The sequence below is a fragment of the Haliotis rufescens genome, unplaced genomic scaffold (assembly GCF_023055435.1).
Source record: "Haliotis rufescens isolate VD_foot unplaced genomic scaffold, xgHalRufe1.0.p SCAF_16, whole genome shotgun sequence".
NCBI lineage: Eukaryota > Metazoa > Mollusca > Gastropoda > Lepetellida > Haliotidae > Haliotis > Haliotis rufescens.
In genome coordinates, this window is record NW_025963846.1 from 33,019,379 (window position 1) to 33,043,139 (window position 23,761).

At 43.3% G+C, this 23,761-nt stretch overlaps 1 protein-coding gene across 1 annotated transcript; it reads left to right on the forward strand.

The window, feature by feature from the left end:
- The first annotated feature begins 19,481 nt into the window (after positions 1-19,481).
- LOC125380908 (putative surface protein SACOL0050) lies at positions 19,482-21,427 on the forward strand. Its single transcript, XM_048396668.1, has 3 exons — positions 19,482-20,041; positions 20,399-20,494; positions 20,583-21,427. The coding sequence occupies exons 1-3, from the start codon at positions 19,666-19,668 to the stop codon at positions 21,425-21,427; spliced, it is 1,317 nt and encodes a 438-aa protein (XP_048252625.1). The 5' UTR covers positions 19,482-19,665.
- The last annotated feature ends 2,334 nt before the right edge of the window (positions 21,428-23,761 follow it).

Sequence of the window (23,761 nt, forward strand, 5' to 3'; positions counted from 1 at the left end):
AATATTGGAATGATTATTTCCCTACATAAATCTGGAAGCACAGCTGATCCAAGCAACCATTGAGGTATTTCTCTCTTAAATGGCTCTGCAAGCACCTAAAGCCTTGATTCCTGTCTCTAGAGATTTTAAAGAAAACAAACTTATATCTTTCCGAGTTGTTTCGGACATTTTTGACAGAAAAAAGCACCAATTCTTCTGTATGGTCCAAAAATATGGGGATGCCAATATAATGATTCATGCCATGTACTTTAAACGTTTTTTAGATGTCGGTAAATATGCCTCTGACAAAGCCATTCTAGGAGAAACTGGTCGTACCAGTCTTTATGTTTCATCCCAGCTACGGGCAGTTAAATATTGAATAAATCTACTTCGTATGAATTCAAATAGATTTCCTCTTCATTGTTATAATATGTTAAAAGCCTTGGAGGAAAAGGGTAAATATTGTTTATGGGTGTCTGATATCAGGAAGATTCTTTTTATGTCTGGTTTTTCTCTTGCATGGATATCTCAAGATGTTTGAAATGATAAATTATTTATCTTCATGCTTAAGCAAAGATTAATTGATATATCGGCACTGTCAAATATCATCCTCAAGGTTTTTATGCCATTATACAAATATAAAATCATTACTTGTTCCTGAAAAATATATATCTGAACTTCAGGATAGAACTTTGAGAAGATCTTTGTGTAAATTACGTATATCATTACATAATTTTAATGTTAATAATCTCAGAAAGAAAAATGTACAAGATGAAGAAAGTAGTTTATGCCGTTATTGTAATGAAGGCTATGTTAAGGATGAGTTTCATGTACTTCTCATTTGTAAATAATATCAGTTTCTTAGAAATAGATACCTCCCTATGATTTCAACTATGCACAAAGATGAACAACTGATGAAAAATTTGTTGAACTCCCGCAATGCTAATACAATATCATCTCTGTCAATATTCCTGAAGAAGATTTTTGAAATTAGACGTTAATATTTTATGTAAACTTATTATTACCTACACGTGACTGTACAATGTTGATACAAAAAAAACTTCTGTCTGTCCGCTTGTCTGTCTGTTATTACAGCTCAGTTTGAACCCAGAGACTATGTAGAACAAAATGGGTCATTTCAGTTGACTTAAGAAAGCGTTTGCTGAATTTGAAGAACATTGGGAGAATAAGGGAAGGAATGTTGTTCTACGCATCCATCAGCAATTGGCAAGGTCTCTGTGAATGATGAAGTAAATAGTGTGGACCCCGGGATCTCGAAGGGATGCCACTGTAATTTATGGGCAGGCATCAAGGTCTATCCATCATCCAAGTCACGTAAATAAAGCGACAAAACCCTTTCCATATCCAATAGAAATCTGTGCATGAAGCAGAGTGGATTGTCTGATTCCGACTACGTCATGAGCATATGTTTATGAACCACTATCAAATAGAAATGATACCAGGTGTTCACTAGAAGGTGATCGTTACCATCCCCCACCGGTGCCACACGTCACAAACACATGCAAAGGCAATTCAACTGTTCACCTGAAAAAGCACGGGAACATATGGTATAAGATCAAAATAGGGAATTGCATCGGACATCATTTTTGTCAATGATGCGTCAAATTTGAATGTCCTCCATATGCCTGCCATCAAACATTTTTTAAAGCTTTACTGAGGCCTTGAAAGAGTATGCTCGATTGTATCTCAAAAGTTGTGAAATGTAAACACCAAAGGTTGGTACTGATGGAATATATGGAATAAAGTGATACCTTCACATTCATTATTAAGTATGTACTGGCTGTGGGTAGTGGAGGCAGGATGCAATATAGATTTGCGTGTACATGATAATGTATGTGATGATAAAAACCGTTTGGGATGCTCACCATAGCTAAGGTAGCAAAACGCCTTTATCTTGTATTAATCTTTTCAAGTCTAAAAGGGGCGGTATGGTAGCCTAGTGGTTAATGCGTTCGATCGTCACGCCGAATACCCGGGTTCGATTCCCGACAATGGGTACAATGTGTAAAGCCCATATCTGGTGTCCCCCGCCGTGATAATCCTGGAATATTGCTAAAAGCGGCGTAAAACCTCACTCACTTACTTTAAAACTCATTCTGTTCAACTAGCTACAGCCAAGGGGCTCAAAGTGCAACGCCACAACCGGTTTCCTGGAAGCACAAACGTTGCTGATTTCCTGGAACGCTAAAGCAGAACACCACACGCCATTTCATTTATTTACTATGACAGGGACGTCTTTGTGACAGGACTAAATATCGATTCTATTCAAGCTCTATTCATGGGACTGAGAAGGCAAAAAGCCTACAGTACATTGTCTGGGGCGTGTAACAAAATCATACAAATGCTTAGTTTCATGGCATTATAAATGAACATAGATTAATGTCTCATAGTTTCCGTACAATCACATGTCAATAATTTACAAAACAATTGTTACCATTTGGGTTGTGGTAGGTCTAAACTGAATTAAATTTGATTTAAATATCATAGGTTTCAGTATCATAGTAGTCTTAAATGTAATGTAGTAATCTGCGTTTCTAGAACTGGACAAGGAATCATGTCATTTTTGGATGAGCATATCTTTTAAGGCCTGTGTCAAACGGGTGAAGAAATGCTGTGGCATATCTATATATAGCTACATGTTGCTGTAACCAAATATAACCATATCCGTATTGGTATGACAAATTTTTAACTTGGGATGCCCAACTTAGTTTCCCATGTCTGTGACAGTGAAGACCATATGCCCTTGCGTTTTCTGTGCCAGATTTTACACCCAAGAGGTTTTTACATGCATATAAATTTATCAATATCATTCAAATGTTATAGGCCCCAAATTTCTGATCCATACTGTAGCGTGGGTCTTATTTTTGTATCTAATATTTTAAAGTAAACATCATATGTAATATTGTCCCAAAATCTAAAAATAAAAAAACAACCACGAAATATTTCTTGACTTGCAGTGAAATGTTATGTGCATTCTTTGACGTCATCACAATTTTTTAAAACTACAAGTTTGTTTTGATCCAAGTTTACAGTAAGTTGTGACCCGCCACAATCAACTCTCTGATACAAGTATGTCCTTTTGCAAGTCAGTTCTTGTGCTCGAGTAGTAGACTATATCATCAACGAAAAGCAGCAAAAAAATGTAATAGTTTCGGGATGAAGTTGTAATTAGTGCAATTATTTTGGATTTGATATGCTAATTCATTTATGAAAAAAGAAAATATAGAAAGGGATTTAATATACACCCTTTCCTGACATCCATGCTACGTATCCGATATGATACGAACACACAATTGTTCCGAACAAACACTTTCACATTTGCATATAAAGAACACAATAACCCTCAAGTTCTGCTACTTAGCCCATGTTAACCACAAGTTAACCCTTTTCACCAAGTCAAAAGCCTTTGAAAAATCTACAAATAAAGCACATAACTTCCCTCCGTTTACTGATAGATATATCAATCTTTGGTGGAGTATCCCTTTCTAAAACCTGCTTGTGACTCACTTATTTTATTGTAAGAATCCACGAAGAAAACGATTGAGGTAAATATTTGACTTAATGTACTGAGGAGAGTTATGCCTCTATAACTGTTAGCATGGCTGGTTGCGCCCTGTTTGTGACGAGGAACAATAATGTCAACTGTTCAGTTATCTAGAAAATGGAATATCTCAAAAATGATATGAAAAGATAAGTCCCAAATAGGGAATAAAAACATCTGAGGAATGTTTGAAAAACTCTGCTATCATATTATATAATATTGTATATGATTATATCATTTCCAGATGCTTTATTATCTTTAAGGTGAGAAATTCCGTCAAATAAGTTCCGTTCTAGATACTGGACATTCAAGAATATCAGCTGTTGCACTGTCAACTTCATCTTTATGTTATCATCATGGCCTAATGTAACTGAAACCAACTTCTGCTCAAACCAAACGTAATCGTGGAACAAAATGTTTATGATCATTGATCTAGTTTCTGACTCTATTATAGTCCGTCAGTCATACAGTCAGTCCTTATTCTTTCTAAAGTAAAGTAAACGTCAACAATCGTTCCACTTGAAGTACCTGTCATTTGCTATCAAACCAGTGTTGGTCTTATGTACAGCCCTTATAATTTTCTTCATAATAGATGCAGCAATAATAACAGCTTCTGTAATATACCAAATACTTTCTTCAATGTTAACAAATGCTACATCTGCAGCCTTCTCCAGTAAATTATGCGCAGTCTCAGAAGCAAGGTTTGTTCTCAACTGATCATCCTTCTCTTCAACCCAAAGCTATGGCAAACAACTCGAACGAGACAATAACATAATCCACCACACTCGCACCCTGGTTTCCTATAAAAGTAAAATCTCCCATACTGGCGTCTGACCCGCACCTTCTATTCATCATATGTATATTCAGTATTCTACATCTGGAAAGCTCTTACCAAAATTATTCAAAAGTAAATCCACCGAAAATCTTTTTAGGCTGAAATTATCTGACAGAAATCCCCATACACTGTTATCATGTCCTCGAGGTATTCAAGGACATCATCTTCTACTAAATCAGATTCAGAGCTCGTTCTGGCATCCAAATCTCCCTCAATCATCATATAGACATCAACACAATATGTCACTGCAACAAGCAAGTCATTTTGTAACATGCATATGCCACGTCACCATGCCACGCCACGCCACGCCACGCCACGCCACGCCACGCCACGCCACGACACACCACGCTACGCCACGTCACGTCACGCCACGCCACGCCACGCCACAGCACCACGCCACGCCACGCCACGCCACAACACAACACATCATCCCACGCCACGCCACGCCACGCCACGCCACGCCACGCCATGACACGCCACGACACGCCGTCCCACAACACCACGCCTCGCCACGCCACAACAAAACACAACATATCATCCCACGCCACGCCACGCCACGCCATATAAAATAGCTACGCGATAAATCACAAGAACAATACAGAACAAAGTGTGGTTATTTCACGAAGTAGTTCTAGTTCTATCATGACGTCATTTCTGGAATGTCGAACATGCACCCCAAAACAATCACATGAGTTGGCCACTAAAAATTGATTAATGATGACACTGAAAAGGGTAAGCATGTTCTACCCTATCGGTAGCATCCGCCAGTTACACAATGTGCATAAAAAGTTATACGTGTTGGTTGGTCACCTATGGCTGAATGCCATGACATAAGAGTTGGATGTTTTAGAACCCGTTCATACACTACGTCCAACACACTGTTATATAGTTATACAGAAATGTAATTCATTGCTGAATGTTTTGATTGTATTACATTGTTTCTGTTGAGATTCTGTGGACGTTCATAGCATTGTATTTTGACAATGGTTAGTTGTCAGTAATGTAATACTATCTAATGTAAGCAGTGGTGAGGATGTTACTGTCATTAGATGTTTTTGGAGCCAAGTTTAATCTGGTTTCTTCTATAACGGCTGGACTAATTCAGCACTGTACAGAACCTTCTAGAAGGGATTTCCACTATTTAAGGAGTGCCTCATCACCATGCCTCTCTCATCTCACACTACATCAAAATAAGCAATTGTGTGAACATCACTTTTCATCTTGGATATCTAGCAAAGGCCTTTTTAGGAAGCTTGACCACTGTTGCTGCTAGTTGAATGTTATAACCACTGACTTTTTGCTATCACCACTGCTATTGTCTTTTATACTGCCATGGTAATTGTACCAATAATTAAACTAATATAACTCATTTTGAGAAACTTCGCTAAAAGATCAAAGGCGCCGACTGCATTTTATCCTGCGATAAAGTGTATTCTTGAGTTTCGTCACAATGGGCTGACGTCATAGCGCTGAGATCTGAGACTCACTCGGTAAGCACTGTATTTCATGGCTTGCAGGTGTTGCAGTCTGCCATTAGTGGAGAAATCGAAGTTGCAACTGTTAAGACAAAAAACACCTCAACTCACAAAGCCAGCGAACTGTGGCTGTGTTTGCATGGGTCAGCTAGCTCCCACAATGCACTTGTGGGATGTTTCGAGTCACGTGATTAAACTGAAGCAAATTATTATAAAAACTTAAAATTCCATCCTTAAACGGGGTTATGGATAATCACACACTGAACAGGTAATAAAATGTGACTTAGTCAAACCATAAACCATCCATTGGCGTGGTGTTATGTTATGTTTAAAACGTACTTGTATATTTTAACGTAAGGGTACAGGCAATTAAATGTAACAGTCCGTCAATTAGCCCTGCTATAGGATTTTCAATTTGAGGCACCGCTTATTTCAGATTTCATTTTATAACCATATCCAATAAAACACACGGAAAAGTGCATCTATCTCCCATGCTGTTAAAGTTTGCTCTATCCCCAGTGTAGTGTAATAAAGTATTGTTTTGCCGCAACTGTCCTCGTGCTTTAACTATACTAGTTCAGGGCAAAACTGTACTTTATTACACTACACATGAGTGTAGAGCAAACGTTATTGCTTAAATGGCATGGGGGCTTCGATATAACGCCTGACTCAGTAATGCTATAGGTTGTGTTCATGGGATGGGTACATGTACATCTGCAGCGTGCTGGAAACCTACCGTGGAGCAGGACAGCGATGTTCTATGTGTATACAACAAGGAAGGGGGCATGCATAGTTTTCACTTGCAGATAAATGTGCTGTGGACAGAACATACACCTGGGATCAATAGGTGCACAACAAACTTGGCAAGCACTGGTTCGAAACATCGCATTATGTTATTACTGATGTCCATGTCAATATTATCATACAGCGTATGATCCATTCTCCATGGCAACGTGGTCCAGATATTGCCAAACTCGACAACCTGGTCCAGGTGACAATCGGTGGATGCACCACAAACTTGGTAAGATGTGGCTCAGTCCAACACATCTTACCAGTCAATAATGATGACCAAGTAATATTAGTACATGTATATATATTATCATCGACTTATTGATGTTAACAAAACATGGTCCAAGTGGTAACCGTTCTATGCAACAGGTTTTAGCCTTCCGGTGGAACAAAAATGTTATGCTGCTGACGATATAGATGAAACTGACGTTTGTTCATCTTGAGATAAAAGAGGCTGGTCCAGATTAACTGACGTATGTCCATCTGAAGATGTATGGATGGTCCAGATTAACTGGCGTATCTCCATCTGAAGATGTAGGGATAGTCCAGATGAACTGATGTATGTCCATCTGAAGATGTAGGGATGGTCCAGATTAACTAATGTATGTCCATCTGAAGATGTGGGGTTGTCCAGATCAACTGACGTTATGTCCATCTGAAGATGTAGGGTTGGTCCAGATTAACTGACGTATGTCGATCTGAAGATGTAGTGATGGTCCAGATTAACTGATGTATGTCCATCTGAAGATGTAGGGATGGTCCAGAGTAACTTACGTTTGTCCATCTGAAGATGTAGGGATAATCCAGAGTAACTTACGTTTATCCATCTGAAGATGTAGGATGGTCCAGATTAACACACGTTTGTCCACTGAAGATGCAGGGGTGATCCAGAGTAACTGACGTTTGTCCATCTGAAGATGTAGGAATGGTCCCGATTAACTTACGTTTGCCCATCTGAAGATGTAGGGATGGTCCAGAGTAACTTACGTTCGTCCACCTGAAGATGTAAGGATGGTCAAGATTAACTGGCGTATCTCCATCTGAAGATGTAGGGATGGTCCAGATGAACTGATGTATGTCCATCTGAAGATGTAAGGATGTGCCAGATTAACTGACGTATCTCTATCTGAAGATGTAGGGATGTTCCATATTAACTGACGTATGTCCATCTGAAGATGTAGGGATGTTCCATATTAACTGACGTTTGTCCATCTGAAGATGTAAGGTGGTCCATATTAACTGACGTATGTCCATCTGAAGATGCAGGGATGGACCATATTAATTGACGTTTGTCAATCTGAAGATGTAGGGATGGTCCAGAGTAACTTACGTTTGTCCATCTGAAGATGTAGGGATGGTCCAGATTAAATGACGTATGTCCATCTGAAGATGTAGGGTTGTCCAGATTAACTGACGTATGTTCATCTGAAGATGTAGGGTTGGTTCAGATTAACTGACGTATGTCCATCTGAAGATGTAGGGTTATCCAGATTAACTGACGTATGTCCACCTGAAGATGTAGGGCTGGTCCAGATTAACTGACGTATGTCCATCTGAAGATGTAGGGCTGGTCCAGATTAACTGACGTATGTTCATCTGAAGATGTATTAATGTCCAGATTAACTGACGTATCTCCATCTGAAGATGTAGGGTTGGTCCAGATTAACTGACGTATGTCCATCTGAAGATGAAGGGTTAGTCCATTTTGTTTATCAGTAATACTCTGACTACAACTCGGAGAAGTCGAATTATCTTTTCCCGAAATCCACAACGACGACACTATCAAACAGAATACTTACATGTATTTACATTCACTAAACTGTTTTTAATATCAACAGATATGAAATCTCAAGTGAACGAATCTATGTTATTTGCTTCTCATAAGATCTTCACAGCTCAAATATTGCCCTCCTGTTGCGTTCAAGTTTATGACTAAAATCATTTACTCCATTTCCACCAGGTAAATAGTTGTCCTGGAGTGACACGAAGTATAGGATGGCCACGGATACGTAATCTGACAATCTGTTTCTACCGCGACTGCAAAACAACATGTACAAATAGGAGAGTAAACGAATAATAACGGTACAGTGTTTGCAATATATGAGAAGATGAAACAACACCTCCTTAACATTATTGAAGAAAACTGTTCGGGCAGCAGGAAGACAAAGTGTTGCTAAAAAACAGGTCGCATTAAAAAACTGGGATTGGACGCTTATTAAAGGATATACGGTCATAATTCCCCCGCACAGACTATTATGCACCCACTCCTATAAACATACTGTATCCTATGCTGAGACGTATTTTATAAATAATACGAGCGCGAACAACAGAGGCGAGTACAAAGTACAAGACTCGTTATCTACTACAATCTTCACTTCCAGGAAGACAGACTGAAAGTAGGATTTTCTAATTCTATCACGAACATCAATAGACACATTCACTATCACCCTCACCAGGGCTCCCAGTATCTGGACCTGGACACTTCTAGACAGGTATAGCTCACCACATGACTCCCTGTGTCTGAACCTGAACACTTCTAGACAGGTATAGATCACCACATGACTCCCTGTGTCTGGACCTGGACACTTCTAGACAGGTATAGCTCACCAAAAGACTCCCTGTGTCTGAACCTGAACACTTCTAGACAGGTATAGATCACCACATGACTCCCTGTGTCTGGACCTGGACACTTCTAGACAGGTATAGATCACCGCATGACTCCCTGTGTCTGGACCTGGGCACTTCTAGACAGGTATAGATCACCACATGACTCCCTGTGTCTGGACCAGGACACTTCTAGACAGGTATAGATCACCACATGACTCCTTGTGTCTTGACTAAGACACTTCTAGACAGGTATAGATCACCACATGACTCCCTGTGTCTGAACCTGAACACTTCTAGACAGGTATAGATCACCACATGACTCCCTGTGTCTGGACCTGGACACTTCTAGACAGGTATAGCTCACCACATGACTCCCTGTGTCTGAACCTGAACACTTCTAGACAGGTATAGATCACCACATGACTCCTTGTGTCTGGACCTGGACACGTGTAGACAGCTATAGCTCACCACATAACTCCCTGTGTCTGGACTTGGACACTTCTAGGCAGGTATAGATCACAACATGACTCCCTGTGTCTGGACCTGGACACTTCTAGACAGGTATAGATCAACGCATGACTCCCTGTGTCTGGACCTGGGCACTTCTAGGCAGGTATAGATCACCACATGACTCCCTTTGTCTGGACCTGGACACTTCTAGACAGGTATAGATCACCGCATGACTCCCTGTGCCTGGACCTGGGCACTTCTAGACAGGTATAGATCACCACATGACTCCCTGTGTCTGGACCAGGACACTTCTAGACAGGTATAGATCACCACATGACTCCCTGTGTCTGGACCTTGACAATTCTAGACAGGTATAGGTCACCGCATGACTCCCTGTGTGTGGACCTGGACACATCTAGACAGGTATAGATCACCACATGACTCCCTGTGTCTGAACGTGGACACTTCTAGACAGGTATAGATCACCTGCTATCTCCCTGTGTCTGGACTTGGACACTTCTAGACAGGTATAGATAACCACATGACTCCCTGTGCCTGGACCTACACACTTCTAGACAGGTATAGATCACCACATGACTCTCTGTGTCTGGACCTGGACACGTGTAGACAGGTATAGCTCACCACATGACTCCCTGTGTCTGGACTTGGATACTTCTAGACAAGTATAGATCACCAGATGACTCCCTGTGTCTGGACCTGGACACTTCTAGACAGGTATAGATCACCACATGACTCCTTGTGTCTTGACTTAGACACTTCAAGTCAGGTATAGATCACCACTTGACTCCCTGTGCCTGGACTTGGACACTTCTAGACAGGTATAGATCACCTGCTATCTCCCTGTGCCTGGACCTGGACACTTCTACACAGATATAGATCACCTGGTGACTCCCTGTGCCTGGACCTGGAAACGTCATGACGGGTATAGATCACCCCGTGACTCCCCGTGTCTGGACCTGGACACTTCCAGACAGGTATAGATCACCACTAGACTCCCTGTGTCTGGACTTGGACACTTCTAAACAGGTATAGATCACCACATGACTCCCTGTGTCTTGACTTGGACACTTCTAGACAGGTATAGATCACCACATGACTCCCTGTGCCTGGACAGGGACACTTCTAGACAGGTATAGATCACCACATGACTCCCTGTGCCTGAACATGGACACTTCTAGACAGATATAGATCACCACATGACTCCCTGTGTCTGGACTTGGACACTTCTAGACAGGTATAGATCACCACATGACTCCCTGTGTCTTGACTTGGACACTTCTACACAGGTATAGATCACCACATGACTCCCTGTGTCTGGACTTGGACACTTCTAGACAGGTATAGATCACCACATCACTCCCTGTGCCTGAACATGGACACTTCTAGACAGGTTAGATCACTACATGACTCCCTGTGTCTTGACTTGGACACTTCTACACAGGTATAGATCACCACATGACTCCCTGTGTCTTGACTTGGACACTTCTAGGCAGGTATAGATCACCACATGACTCCCTGTGCCTGCACCTGGACACTTCTAGACAGGTATAGATCACCACATGACTCCCTGTGCCTGAACATGGACACTTCTAGACAGGTACAGATCACCACATGACTCCCTGTGTCTGGACTTGGTCACTTCTAGACAGGTATAGATCACCACATCACTCCCTGTGCCTGAACATGGACACTTCTACACAGGTATAGATCACCACATGACTCCCTGTGTCTGGACCTGGACACTTCTAAACAGGTATGGATCACCACATGACTCCCTGTGTCTGGACTTGGACACTTCAAGACAGGTATAGATCACCTGGTGACTCCCTGTGCCTGGACCTGGACACTTCTAGACAGGTATAGATCACAACATGACTCCCTGTGTCTGGACTTGGACACTTCTAGACAGGTATAGATCACCTGGTGACTCCCTGTGTCTGGTCCTGGACACTTCTAGACAGGTATGGATCACCTGGTGACTCCCTGTGTCTGGACCTCGACACTTCTAGACAGGTATAGATCACCACATGACTCCCTGTGTCTCGACCTCGACACTTCTAGAAAGGTATAGATCACCACTTGACTCCCTGTGTCTGAACCTGAACACTTCTAGACAGGTATAGATCACCACATGACTCCTTGTGTCTGGACCTGGACACGTGTAGACAGCTATATCTCACCACATAACTCCCTGTGTCTGGACTTGGACACTTCTAGGCAGGTATAGATCACAACATGACTCCCTGTGTCTGGACCTGGACACTTCTAGACAGTTATAGATCACCGCATGACTCCCTGTGTCTGGACCTGGGCACTTCTAGGCAGGTATAGATCCCAACATGACTCCCTTTGTCTGGACCTGGACACTTCTAGACAGGTATAGATCACCGCATGACTCCCTGTGTCTGGACCTGGGCACTTCTAGACAGGTATAGATCACCACATGACTCCCTGTGTCTGGACCAGGACACTTCTAGACAGGTATTGATCACCACATGACTCCTTGTGTCTTGACTAAGACACTTCTAGACAGGTATAGATCACCACATGACTCCCTGTGTCTGGACCTGGACACTTCTAGACAGGTATAGATCACCGCATGACTCCCTGTGTCTGGAACTGGACACATCTAGACAGGTATAGATCACCACATGACTCCCTGTGTCTGGACTTGGAAACTTCTAGACAGGTATAGATCACCACATGACTCCCTGTGTCTTGACTTGGACACTTCTAGACAGGTATAGATCACCACATGACTCCCTGTGTCTGGACCTGGACACTTCTAGACAGGTATAGATCACCACATGACTCCCTGTGTCTGGACCTGGACACTTCTAGACAGGTATAGATCACCGCATGACTCCCTGTGTCTGGACTTGGACACTTCTAGACAGGTATAGATCACCACATGACTCCCTGTGTCTTGACTTGGACACTTCTAGACAGGTATAGATCACCACATGACTCCCTGTGTCTTGACTTGGACACTTCTAGACAGGTATAGATCACCACATGACTCCCTGTGCCTGGACAGGGACACTTCTAGACAGGTATAGATCACCACATGACTCCCTGTGCCTGCACCTGGACACTTCTAGACAGGTAAAGATCACCACATGACTCCCTTTGTCTGGACCTGGACACTTCTAGACAGGTATAGATCACCACATGACTCCCTGTGTCTGGACCTGGACACTTCTAGACAGGTATGGATCACCACATGACTCCCTGTGTCTGGACTTGGACACTTCAAGACAGGTATAGATCACCTGGTGACTCCCTGTGCCTGGACCTGGACACTTCTAGACAGGTATAGATCACCACATGACTCCCTGTGTCTGGACTTGGACACTTCTAGACAGGTATAGATCACCCGGTGACTCCCTGTGTCTGGTCCTGGACACTTCTAGACAGGTATAGATCATCAGGTGACTCCCTGTGTCTGGTCCTGGACACTTCTAGACAGGTATAGATCTCCACATGACTCCTTCTGTCCTTACTTAGACACTTCCCTACAGGTATAGATCACCACATGACTCCCTGTGTCTGGACCTGGACACTTCTAGAGTGATATAGATCACCACATGACTCCCTGTGTCTGGACCTGGACACTTCTAGACACGTATAGATCACCACATGACTCCCCGTGTCTTGACCGGGACACTTCTGGAGTGATATAGATCACCACATGACTCCCTGTGTCTGGACCTGGGCACTTCTAGACAGGTATAGATCACCACATGACTCCCTGTGTCTGGACCAGGACACTTCTAGACAGGTATAGATCACCACATGACTCCCTGTGTCTTGACTAAGACACTTCTAGACAGGTATAGATCACCACATGACTCCCTGTGTCTGGACCTGGACACTTCTAGACAGGTATAGATCACCGCATGACTCCCTGTGTCTGGACTTGGACACTTCTAGACAGGTATAGATCACCACATGACTCCCTGTGTCTGGACCTGGACACTTCTAGACAGGTATAGATCACCGCATGACTCCCTGTGTCTGGACCTGGACACATCTAGACAGGTATAGATTACCACATGACTCCCTGTGTCTGGACCTGGACACTTCTAGACAGGTATAGATCACCACATGACTCCCTGTGTCTGGACCTGGACACTTCTAGACAGGTATAGATCACCACATGACTCCCTGTGTCTGGACCTGGACACTTCTAGACAGGTATAGATCACCACATGACTCCCTGTGTCTGGACCTGGACACTTCTAGACAGGTATAGATTACCACATGACTCCCTGTGTCTGGACCTGGACACTTCTATACAGGTATAGATCACCTGCTATCTCCCTGTGTCTGGACTTTGACACTTCTAGACAGGTATAGATCATCAGGTGACTCCCTGTGTCTGGACCTGGACACTTCTAGACAGGTATAGATCACCACATGACTCTTTCTGTCCTTACTTAGACACTTCCCTACAGGTATAGATCACCACATGACTCCCTGTGTCTGGACCTGGACACTTCTAGAGTGATATAGATCACCACATGACTCCCTGTGTCTGGACCTGGACACTTCTAGAGTGATATAGATCACCACATGATTCTCTGTGTCTGGACCTGGACACGTGTAGACAGGTATAGCTCTCCACATGACTCCCTGTGTCTGGACTTGGACACTTCTAGACAGGTATAGATCACCACATGACTCCCTGTGCCTGGACCTGCACACTTCTAGACAGGTATAGATCACCACATGACTCTCTGTGTCTGGACCTGGACACGTGTAGACAGGTATAGCTCTCCGCATGACTCCCTGTGTCTGGACTTGGACACTTCTAGACAAGTATAGATCACCACATGACTCCCTGTGTCTGGACCTGGACACTTCTAGAGTGATATAGATCACCACATGACTCCCTGTGTCTGGACCTGGGCACTTCTAGACAGGTATAGATCACCACATGACTCCCTGTGTCTGGACCTGGACACTTCTAGATAGGTATAGATCACCACATGACTCCTTGTGTCTTGACTAAGACACTTCTAGACAGGTATAGATCACCACATGACTCCCTGTGTCTGGACCTGGACACTTCTAGACAGGTATAGATCACCACATGAGTCCCTGTGTCTGGACCTGGACACATCTAGACAGGTATAGATCACAACATGACTCCCTGTGTCTGGACCTGGACACTTCTAGACAGGTATAGATCACCTGCTATCTCCCTGTGTCTGGACTTGGACACTTCTAGACAGGTATAGATCACCACATGACTCCCTGTGCCTGGACCTGCACACTTCTAGACAAGTATAGATCACCACATGACTCCCTGTGTCATGACCTGGACACTTCTAGACAGGTATAGATCACCTGCTATCTCCCTGTGTCTGGACTTTGACACTTCTAGACAGGTATAGATCATCAGGTGACTCCCTGTGTCTGGACCTGGACACTTCTAGACAGGTATAGATCACCACATGACTCCTTCTGTCCTTACTTAGACACTTCCCTACAGGTATAGATCACCAAATGACTCTCTGTGTCTGGACCTGGACACTTCTAGAGTGATATAGATCACCACATGACTCCCTGTGTCTGGACCTGGACACTTCTAGAGTGATATAGATCACCACATGATTCTCTGTGTCTGGACCTGGACACGTGTAGACAGGTATAGCTCTCCACATGACTCCCTGTGTCTGGACTTGGACACTTCTAGACAGGTATAGATCACCACATGACTCCCTGTGCCTGGACCTGCACACTTCTAGACAGGTATAGATCACCACATGACTCTCTGTGTCTGGACCTGGACACGTGTAGACAGGTATAGCTCTCCGCATGACTCCCTGTGTCTGGACTTGGACACTTCTAGACAAGTATAGATCACCACATGACTCCCTGTGTCTGGACCTGGACACTTCTAGAGTGATATAGATCACCACATGACTCCCTGTGTCTGGACCTGGGCACTTCTAGACAGGTATAGATCACCACATGACTCCCTGTGTCTGGACCTGGACACTTCTAGATAGGTATAGATCACCACATGACTCCTTGTGTCTTGACTAAGACACTTCTAGACAGGTATAGATCACCACATGACTCCCTGTGTCTGGACCTGGACACTTCTAGACAGGTATAGATCACCACATGAGTCCCTGTGTCTGGACCTGGACACATCTAGACAGGTATAGATCACAACATGACTCCCTGTGTCTGGACCTGGACACTTCTAGACAGGTATAGATCACCTGCTATCTCCCTGTGTCTGGACTTGGACACTTCTAGACAGGTATAGATCACCACATGACTCCCTGTGCCTGGACCTGCACACTTCTAGACAAGTATAGATCACCACATGACTCCCTGTGTCATGACCTGGACACTTCTAGACAGGTATAGATCACCTGCTATCTCCCTGTGTCTGGACCTGGACACTTCTAGACAGGTATAGATCACCACATGACTCCCTGTGCCTGGACCTGCACACTTCTAGACAAGTATAGATCACCACATGACTCCCTGTGTCTGGACCTGGACACTTCTAGACAGGTATAGATCACCACATGACTCCCTGTGTCTTGACTTGGACACTTCTAGACAGGTATAGATCACCACATGACTCCCTGTGCCTGCACCTGGACACTTCTAGACAGGTATAGATCACCACATGACTCCCTGTGTCTGGACTTCGACACTTCTAGACAGGTATAGATCACCTGGTGACTCCCTGTGCCTGGACCTGGACATTTCTAGACAGGTATAGATCACCACATGACTCCCTGTGTCTGGACTTGGACACTTCTAGACAGGTATAGATCACCTGGTGACTCCCTGTGTCTGGTCCTGGACACTTCTAGATAGGTATGGATCACCTGGTGACTCCCTGTGTCTGGACCTCGACACTTCTAGACAGGTATAGATCACCACATGACTCCCTGTGTCCTGACTTGGACACTTCTAGACAGGTATAGATGACCACATGACTCCCTGTGTCTGAACCTGGACACTTCTAGACAGATATAGATCACCTGATGACTCCCTGTGTCTGGTCCTGGACACTTCTAGACAGGTATAGATCACCACATGACTCCCTGTGTCTTGACTTGGACACTTCTAGACAGGTATTCATTACCACATGACTCCCTGTGCCTGGACCTCGACACTTCTAGAGAGGTATAGATCACCACATGACTCCCTGTGTCTAGACTTGGACACTTCTAGACAGGTATAGATCACCACATGACTCCCTGTGTCTGGACCTGGACACTTCTAGACAGGTATAGATCACCACATGACTCCCTGTGTCTGGACCTGGACACTTCTAGACAGGTATTGATCACCACATGACTCCCTGTGTCTTGACCTGGACACTTCTAGACAGGTAAAGATCACCACATGACTCCATGCGTCTGGACCTGGGCACTTCTAGACAGGTATAGATCACCACATGACTCCTTCTGTCCTTACTTAGACACTTCCCTACAGGTATAGATTACCACATGACTCCCTGTGTCTGGACCTGGACACTTCTAGAGTGATATAGATCACCACATGACTCCCTGTGTCTGGACCTGGAAACTTCTAGACAGGTATAGATCACCACATGACTCCCTGTGTCTGGACCTGGACACTTCATGACGGATATAGATCACCACATGACTCCCTGTGTCTGGACCTTGACACTTCTAGACAGGTATAGATCACGACATGACTCCCTGTGTCTGGACCTGGACACATCTAGACAGGTATAGATCACCTGGTGACTCCCTGTGTCTGGTCCTGGACACATCTAGACATGTATAGATCACCAGGTGACTCCCTGTGTCTGGACCTGGACACTTCTAGACAGGTATAGATCACCTGGTGACTCCCTGTGTCTGGACCTGGACACATCTAGACATGTAAAGATCACCTGGTGACTCCCTGTGTCTGGTCCTGGACACATCTAGACAGGTATAGATCACCTGGTGACTCCCTGTGTCTGGTTCTGGACACTTCTAGACAGGTATAGATCACCTGGTGACTCCCTGTGTCTGGTACTGGACACTTCTAGACAGGTATAGATCACCACATGACTCCCTGTGTCTGGTCCTGGACACTTCTAGACAGGTATAGATCACCTGGTGACTCCCTGTGTCTGGACCTGGACACTTCTAGACAGGTATAGATCACCTGGTGACTCCCTGTGTCTGGTCCTGGACACTTCTAGACAGGTATAGATCACCACATGACTCCCTGTGTCTGGACCTGGACACTTCTAGACAGGTATAGATCACCACATGACTCCCTGTGTCTGGACCTGGACACTTCTAGACAGGTATAGATCACCACATGACTCCCTGTGTCTGGACCTGGACACTTCTAGACAGGTATAGATCACCACATGACTCCCTGTGTCTGGTCCTGGACACTTCTAGACAGGTAAAGATCACCTGGTGACTCCCTGTGTCTGGACCTGGACACTTCTAGACAGGTATAGATCACCACATGACTCCCTGTGTCTGGATCTTATGATACGAGAACGGGGAAAATCCCGACTGGCTCTAAGTAGGCTGTGTTTCCATGGCATTGAGACCACCAGAGTTTACTCCTCAAATTCTCTGTTGTAGGTGTGTTTTCCAAGTCATAGATAAAAGAAAGGTGAAAATCCTGCCAGACGTTAAATGAGCTGTGTTTAGATGGCATTAAGACAATGAAACAGAGTCAGTGTCGGAGCCCTGCTTTATTTAGATACACGTGTATTTACGTGTCTCATACACGTAGTATATGATAAGAAAACGAGAATGATGACGACAAGAAGTCGTCTGGTATGCTCTAATATGTCATAAAATAATGGTATTCAGGCCGCAAAACACTGCTGACATTGTGTACTCTGAGTCCTCAGTTGCCAGTGTGTTGTCTTGGGATGCGCCAAGGTCCTCAGTTGCTAGTATTATGTCCCGTATGATAAATGCATTGCCCAGCTATTCCTTTTTAGAAATATGAAAAAAAAATATGGAGAAATTGCTTTAAGAAAGTTAAGTCCCCATTTGGCATGGTTTTGTCTCAGGTCCTCAGTTGGCAGTTCTTACAAGTATGTTTGTGTGTGTGTGTGTGTGTGTGTGTGTGTGTGTGTGTGTGTGTGTGTGTGTGTGTGTGTGTGTGTGTGTGTGTGTGTGTGTGTGTGTGTGTGTGTGTGTGTGTGTGTTTGTTTGTGTGTCTGTGTATGGGTGTGTGTGGGTTTGTGTTTGGATGTGTGTGTTTGTGTGTCTGTGTATGGGTGTGTGTGTGTGTGGGGGTGGGGATGTGGGGGGGGGGGGGGGGGGGATAGGTGGGTGTGTGTGTGGGGGGGGTGGGTGGGTGCGGGTTGTCATTGTTGTAAGTATTATCTTAATTATTATCTTAATTGATTAAAATAATGGTAAGTTAAAATTTTCAATTTATACATAAAACAACAGGAGTAATGGGAACACCACGACCTGTGTATCCCACTGTAAACTTGGTTTATGCATGTCATGGTATCCCAAATGTATGGATCGATGCTCATGATGTCCATTACTGGATTGTCTGATCCAGGCTCGATTTTTACAGACCGCTATCATACAGTTGGAATATTGCTGAGTTGGCGTTGAACAACAAACAAACACAAAACAACGTGGAAAAGTGAGATCAGTATAATTTTATTATCCCTAAACATGTAAGACTCGTGACGTAATTCCTACTTATCTCTCCTACAGCGCGTCACTCTGCTGAATACCATGGATGCTTCGCGGACTTTTAAGAAAGGATTTTTGGACTTCTATTGGACAACAAGACTACCAAATAATTTGCGACCATGTTGTTGTGTGGCACTTCTTTGTGTTGGTGTAAACAGAATTAAGATCAGACGAGTATTTAGAAGTACAAGCAAACACACACATGCTGAGCATCACCTTATTGACTATATATACAACCTGCCAGAAATACAAGATGATGTGACAATGGAAATATTTCAGAACTACAGTCCATGTGAAAAATGTGCCGAACGATATGTTTGGCTTGTGAAGGAATATGAAGCAGGGGGCATCACGCTCCGGCTGCATGTACATTTTGTATCTTTGTACAGAATATGTGACGATGTTGAGCACCCGTCAAATATAAATCGTTTTTTGACTAAGGAAACGCACTGGAAAAACGTTTACGGTCTGAAACGAATGGCGTCTGTTGGGATTAAATTGAAGGGCTTCACCAAGAATACGTGGGTGGAGCTTATCGGTCGCATCAACGTTCCTCTGAATGAAGACTTTGACAAACAATACAAGCTGCAAAGGGAAAGTGTTGATGCTCTCTGTGTAGAAACACTTCGCAAAGTTCTGGGTAAGAGGCCATTTTGACATATTGAAGTGTCCCTGCTTGTGCCATGGCTATCAAGTCTGGATTAACGGCATGCAAATGAAATCTATAATAGCACTGCTTTGTCTTGTTACATTTCAGAATGTCCTGACAACCTCATGGAAATGTCTAATTGTATTGTCAGTTATAGGATAACACTGCTTTGTCTTGTTACATTTCAGAATGTCCTGACAACCTCATGGAAATGTCTAATTGTATTGTCAGTTATAGGATAACACTGCTTTGTCTTGTTACATTTCAGAATGTCCTGACAACCTCATGGAAATGTCTAAATGTATTGTCAGTTATAGGATAACACTGCTTTGTCTTGGTACATTTCAGAGTGTTCTGACAACCTCATACCGGAGGAAGCCAGACGTGTGTCAGGCCCCCCAAGCTTGTTTCATGCGAGGAACAATCAACCACAAGGCCCCCCGGGCAGATACCATGCAAGAGACATTCAACCACAAGGCCCCCCGGGCAGATACCATGCAAGATACATTCAACCACAAGGCCCCCCGGGCAGATACCATGCAAGATACATTCAACCACAAGGCCCCCCGGGCAGATACCATGCAAGATACATTCAACCACAAGGCCCCCCGGGCAGATACCATGCAAGATACATTCAACCACAAGGCCCCCCGGGCAGATACCATGCAAGATACATTCAACCACAAGGCCCCCCGGGCAGATACCATGCAAGATACATTCAACCACAAGGCCCCCCGGGCAGATACCATGCAAGATACATTCAACCACAAGGCCCCCCGGGCAGATACCATGCAAGATACATTCAACCACAAGGCCCCCCGGGCAGATACCATGCAAGATACATTCAACCACAAGGCCCCCCGGGCAGATACCATGCAAGATACATTCAACCACAAGGCCCCCCGGGCAGATACCATGCAAGATACATTCAACCACAAGGCCCCCCGGGCAGATACCATGCAAGATACATTCAACCACAAGGCCCCCCGGGCAGATACCATGCAAGATACATTCAACCACAAGGCCCCCCGGGCAGATACCATGCAAGATACATTCAACCACAAGGCCCCCCGGGCAGATACCATGCAAGATACATTCAACCACAAGGCCCCCCGGGCAGATACCATGCAAGATACATTCAACCACAAGGCCCCCCGGGCAGATACCATGCAAGATACATTCAACCACAAGGCCCCCCGGGCAGATACCATGCAAGATACATTCAACCACAAGGCCCCCCGGGCAGATACCATGCAAGAGACATTCAACCACAAGGCCCCCCGGTCAGATACCATGCTAGAGACATTCAACCACAAGGCCCCCCGGGCAGGTACAATGGTAGAGCAAACTAACCACAGTACCGCCAAGTTCCGATGAAGTGTAGAGGCAGCCAGCAGCACGGCCCTCCTTGTTTGGTTCCATCGTAGAGACAACCAATCACAGCTCCCCCCCCATTTCAGCCCCGCAGTGGAGTCAATTAGGAGATAAACCTACAATGTTTCGAAACTTGAAGTAGTCCCATAGCAGAGTAGCTACCTCTTGTTTTAATTTGGGACCGAGGCTTCAAATATATCAATAAGTAGGCATCTACACGCTAGGGACTGCATGTTTGTTCAGTGTTTCAATTTCAGTATTCGTACACACTGATTCGTATTGCATGTAGATATGCCACAACATTTGTTCTCCCGTTTGACACAGACTTTAAAAGATATGTACATTCAAAAATGGCATTGTTCTTTGTCCAGTTCTAGAAAAGCAAAATACAACACTACATTTAAGACTACTGTTATACTAGAACCTTATCTATTAAGTGTAAATTTACATAAGTTTAGAACAGCTCTTTCTCGATTCCGTTGTGGCTCACATGATCTATTTATTGAAACAGGCAGATATGAAGGTATTGCAAGAGAACACAGACTTTGTAGGATTTGTAAAACTGATTGTACTGAAGATGAATATCACTTTTTATGTGTATGTCCAGTGTATGAAGATTTAAGAGCAAAATATCTAAATAACTATTTCTACCGCAACCCAAACGGTAACAAATTTTGTAAATTAATGACTTGTGATTGTACAGAAACTATTAGAAATCTATCAATGTTCATTTATCATGCCATGAAACTAAGAAAATGTATGAATTTGTAACACGCCCCACACATTGTACTATAGGCCTTTGGCCTCATAAGTACCATGAATAAAGATTGATTGATTGATTCGTATGATGTACAGGTGTTGAGTGTTCTTCTTCGAATTCTGCTGTTTGATCCCGTTATGTCGCACAAAACATATATACCCGATTCACGCCTTCACAACAGATTACGTGTGCAATAACTGCATCTATTGCCTCTCTGGTATAGACTTCTCCACACTGGATATTGTTGTCCTTTTCATGTTACATGTGCGGTAGCATTAAATAGCAGTATACACTGCACACGTAGTTGTATATACTATAGATTGTGCTGTTGTATAAACTATAGATGGTGCTGTTGTATATACTATAGATTGTGCTGTTGTATATACTAAAGATGGTCCTGTTGTATATACTATAGATTGTGTTGTTGTATAAACTATAGATGGTGCTGTTGTATATACAATAGATGGTGCTGTTGTATATACTATAGATTGTGCTGTTGTATATACTATAGATTGTGCTGTTGTATATACTATAGATTGTGCTGTTGTATATACTATGGATTTTGCTGTTGTATATTTTATAGATGGTGTTGTTGTATATACTGTAGATGGTGCTGTTGTATACACTTTAGATTGTGCTGTTGTATATACTATAGATGGTGTTGTTGTATATACTATATATTGTGTTGTTGTATATACTATAGATTGTGCTGTTGTATATACTATAGATTGTGCTGTTGTATATACTATAGATGGTGCTGTTGTATATACTAAAGATGGTCCTGTTGTATATACAATAGATTGTGTTGTTGTATAAACTATAGATGGTGCTGTTGTATGTACAGTAGATGGTGCTGTTGTATATACTATAGATTGTGCTGTTGTATATACTATAGATTGTGCTGTTGTATATACTATAGATTGTGCTGTTGTATATACTATAGATTGTGCTGTTGTATATACTAAAGATGGTCCTGTTGTATATACAATAGATTGTGTTGTTGTATAAACTATAGATGGTGCTGTTGTATGTACAGTAGATGGTGGTGTTGTATATACTATAGATTGTGCTGTTGTATATACTATAGATTGTGCTGTTGTATATACTAAAGATGGTCCTGTTGTATATACTATAGATTGTGTTGTTGTATAAACTATAGATGGTGCTGTTGTATATACAGTAGATGGTGCTGTTGTATATACTAAAGATGGTCCTGTTGTATATACTATAGATTGTGCTGTTGTATATACTATAGATGGTGCTGTTGTATATATTATAGATTGTGTTGTTGTATATACTATAGATTGTGCTGTTGTATATACTATAGATTGTGCTGTTGTATATACTATGGATTTTGCTGTTGTATATACTATAGATTGTGCTGTTGTATATACTATGGATTGTGCTGTTGGAGCAGACCCCGTATGTTGTATACACAATACGCCCTTTGCTATATATAGTACACACGGTCCTGTACTTTGCACATCGTGTTTTATTATCATTATATCATTCCTGTATATACCGCAGGGATCAAGGTACTGGGGATCAAGGTACTAGTATCCGCCCAAATGCGGTTT